Here is a 3,922-nt window from a genome sequence, read left to right on the forward strand (position 1 = left end):
TCTTCTTACCGACTCGGAGCCGAGTCTCGCCGAGTCTCGCCGGCTGCAAATGCTGCCTGGTCGGCCGCCGCTGAAGCGGGTGCGCCTTTACCCCGACCCACGTGCCCCGGCCGCGGCCGGTCCCTCGGCGCACAGCGCCGCGGGCCGCTCGGGCCGCGCCGAGGACAGCGCCGAAGCCCGCCGACGCCGCTCGCCTGCGCAGCGCCGCCGCTGCCCTGCGGCACTGCCGCCCATCGCCCGGCCCTCACCGTGCCACCGCCCACTCGACCGACGCCGCCCGCGCCTCTTCCCATAGGCGGGGTGAGCGGCCGGCGGCTGCACTCGACGGCGCGGCGTCGTGTCGGGCGCTGCGGAGAGCGCGTGGCTGCTCCTCGATCCCGACGAGGACAACGGATCGCCGCTGCGCGGCTGGACCGCGTCTTGCGACGCCGCATGCCGCCGGCTCAAGCCCGTCGATCTACGTGCGGTGCGGCTGCAGTCCGAAGGCGGCGGCGGCGGCGGCGGCGGCGGCTCTGACGGCGCTCGGCGGCACCGTTGCCGACTACGCGGAGATGCTCGATGCGCTCGACGACGCGCTCGACGTCTCCTCGCCGCTGCGCGCCGACTCGCCGGTCTCGATGCAGGTGTGCGCGCCTCTCCGACCGCGTAGCAGCAGCCCCCTCCGCTGCGTGGCCAGGAGGCGCAGCGGCATCCCCGCCCGACGGTCTTGTCCACCCCGCCGTGCGGCGGCGTTGCGTGCAGGTTCTCGTCGCCGCAGCGGCCGACCGTTCGCAGCTTCTCCTCAAGGCTGAGGCCCTCGCCCCTAGATGCGGAGTATCTCCCCATATCTCCCCGTCTCTCCCCCATATCTCGAGGCCTCGAAGCGGACTCTCTCCCCACATCTCCCCACATCTCCCCGTCTCTCCCCCCTATCTCGGGCCCTAGAAGCGGGAATACGGGTTGATCTCCCCAGATCTCCCCAGCTCTCCCAAGCTCTCCCAAACTCTCCCCAGCTCTCCCCACCTCTGCCCAACTCTCCCCAGATCTTCCCAGCTCTCCCCACCTCTCCCCACCTCTCCCCAAGCTCTCCCCAGCTCTCCCCACCTCTCCCCAACTCTGCCCACCTCTGCCCGACTCTCGCGCAAGGCGCTCGACGACCTCGACGCAATCAAAGAGAAGGTAGCGGACCGCACCGGCTGGCGCGAGCGGCGCGCCGCGCTGCTTCTCGCCGTCGGCCGGCACGGCGAGGCGGGCGAGGAGTACCTCGCGCTGCTGAAGCGCAACCCGGAGCACTTCGGGTGGCACGCGGGGCTGCAGGCGGCAGCCCACCCACTAGTCCACCCACCAGGTAGTGCTCTCCTCCCCGGCGGCTCCGCTGGCAGGAGGAGGAGGGGTCCTCCTCGCCCTTGCGCCTGAGCCTGGTCGCGAGCAGCTTGGCGCAGTCTATCTTCTCGCTCTCTGATTCGCTTGAGCCCCTCCTTATCACGCCCCTTCCCACCGCTCGCTCAATATCGTCTACGATGTCCCATCGCCTCCTCTCCTATCGTCGACTTCCTCACCACATTTCGAATCTCCACCAGGCCGCCACGCTGCAGAGCGGCGACCCCGACCGAGCGGTCGTTGCCAGTTGACAGGAGATGCGATCTCGTCCTCAGGCGGCCACGCTGCAGACGGCGACCCCGACCGAGCGGTGGCTGAGCGCGGAGGTGACGGCGGAGGCGGAGGCGACGCTGGCCGCGCTGTACAGCAAGCTGCAGAAGGCCTACCCGAAGAGCCAGGCGTGCATGCGGCTGCCGCCAGTGTGTGTCCACCTCCAGAGAGTTTTGACTCCGAGTGTGAAGAGGGTAGGCGTGCATGCGGCTGCCTCTCGACTTCACGCGCTCGCCGCCCGCCTTCGCCGCCGCCCTGGACGCGTACGCGCGCAGCTACGTGCGCAAGGGCGTGCCGTCGCTGTTCGCAGACCTGAAGCCGCTCTGCGCCGAGGGCGCGTGGTCGCGTGTGCTCTTCGGCGAGGTCGTGGCGGGGTGGGTGGGCGCGCTGGAGGCGACGGGCGCCTTCCCGGACACTTGCGAGAAGGAGCCCCCGTCGACGCTGATGTGGGCGCGCGTGCTGCTGGCGCAGTACTACGACAGCTGCGGCGACACTGCGGCGGCGCTGTCGCAGCTGGACATGGCGATCGGCCACACGCCAACCTGCCTCGACCTCTACCTCTTCAAGGCAAGATGCGCCCGAGATCGTGCTCGAGATCGAGCCGAGATCGCGCCGAGATCGAGCCGAGATCGAGCCGAGACCGAGCCGAGATCGAGCCGAGACCGCGCCGAGATCGAGCCGAGATCGAGCCGAGAATGAGCCGAGATCGCGCCGAGATCGCGCCGAGATCGCGCCGAGATCGCGCCGAGATCGCGCCGAGATCGCGCCGAGATCGAGCCGAGATCGCGCCGAGATCGCGCCGAGATCGAGCCGAGATCGAGCCGAGATCGCGCCGAGAGCAGACTTGCCTCGACCTCCTCCCTGCCCGCTCCCAGGCGCGCGTGTACAAGCACGCGGGCCACGCCTCCGCCGCTGCTCGTTGGATGGAGGAGGCGCGCAAGATGGACCTCGCCGACCGGTACCTCAACACCAAGGCGACTTCATTAAAGTTAATTAACGCGAAGTAGTTACTTAATGAATGGCCTTGCCGACCGGTACCTCCACACCAAAGGCGACGCGCTACCTGCTGCGCGCGGACCGCGTCCCCGAGGCGGAGGCGAGGACCGCCCTTCCCGACGCAGGGTTTCGCTTCACACCGCGCCGCGGCAGGCCGTCCTCCTTGTCCACAGGCGACGATCGCCCTCTTCACCAAGGACGGCGGCTCGACCCTCCACGAGATGCAGTGCGTCTGTTAATTCAGTAATTAAGTAATTAATTATTTAATTAATGGCCCTCCACGAGATGCAGTGCGTCTGGTTTGAGCTCGAGGCTGGCGGCGTCGTCCCGTGCCTTGAGGGACTCCTCTTGTCTTAGGTGCGTCTGGTTTGAGCTCGAGCTGGCGGCGTCCTACCTGCGCACGGGCGACTACGGCCGCGCGCTCAAGAACTTCGCGCACGTGGAGCAGCACTTTGCAGACATTGGCGAGGACCAGTTCGACTTCCACACCTACTGCGTGCGCAAGATGACCCTCCGCGAGTCCGTCGAGATCGCCCCTTCGCCAGCTGGCCGCTGTGAGGAGCGCCTCTTCACACCTGCAGCTGTGAACAGGTGCGGGGCCGGGTCCTCCGCGACAGCTGTGAACAGCGTCTCCTCACACCTGCAGCTGTGAACAGGTACGTCAAGATGGTCCGCTTCGAGGACACGCTGCACGGCCACGCCTTCTACGTGACCGCCGCGTGCGGCATCATCGACACCTACCTCCGCACCCGCGACCGTTGGGCAGCTGTTCACACGCGCAGCTGTGAACAGGCATCGTCGACACCTACCTCCGCACCCGCGACTGTTGGGCAGCTGTTCACACGCGCAGCTGTGAACAGGCATCGTCGACACCTACCTCCGCATCGTGGCCAAGCCGGCGCGCGACGCGGCGGCCGCCGCCGCGGAGGAAGCCGGCGGCGGGCTGAGCGTGCAGGAGCGTGCAGAAGAGCTCGGGCCAGCTCGGGCCATCTCGGGCAATCTCGGGCCATCTCGGGCCATCTCGGGCCATCTCGGGCCATCTCGGGTGATCTCAGCGTGCAGAGCGGAAGAAGGCCGAGGTGACTGACAAGTGGCAGTCCGTCAGTGGTTCGCTTCTCCGCTCGTGCAGGAGCGGAAGAAGGCCGAGTCCAAGCGGCGCAAGGCGGAGGCAAAGGCGAAGGCGGAGGCGGAGGCGCAGGCGAAGCGCGACGCGGACGCCAAGGGCAAGGACGGCAAGGGCGGCAAGAACGGGGGCCGGCAGGAGAAGCCGCCCGACGACGACCCCTACGGCGAGGCG

General features: G+C 68.3%; 1 protein-coding gene across 1 annotated transcript; it reads left to right on the forward strand.

Moving 5' to 3' along the window:
- Nucleotides 1-25: 25 nt before the first annotated feature.
- On the forward strand, nt 26-3,337 carry EMIHUDRAFT_447890 (hypothetical protein; the record flags this gene model as incomplete). Its single annotated transcript, XM_005770325.1, has 9 exons — nt 26-220; nt 296-623; nt 742-792; nt 1,126-1,314; nt 1,635-1,778; nt 1,828-2,085; nt 2,505-2,587; nt 2,983-3,144; nt 3,307-3,337. The coding sequence occupies exons 2-9, from the start codon at nt 552-554 to the stop codon at nt 3,335-3,337; spliced, it is 990 nt and encodes a 329-aa protein (XP_005770382.1). The 5' UTR covers nt 26-220; nt 296-551.
- Nucleotides 3,338-3,922: the final 585 nt, after the last annotated feature.

Source organism: Emiliania huxleyi, assembly GCF_000372725.1.
Source record: "Emiliania huxleyi CCMP1516 unplaced genomic scaffold EMIHUscaffold_4, whole genome shotgun sequence".
Taxonomy (NCBI): Eukaryota; Haptophyta; order Isochrysidales; family Noelaerhabdaceae; genus Emiliania; species Emiliania huxleyi.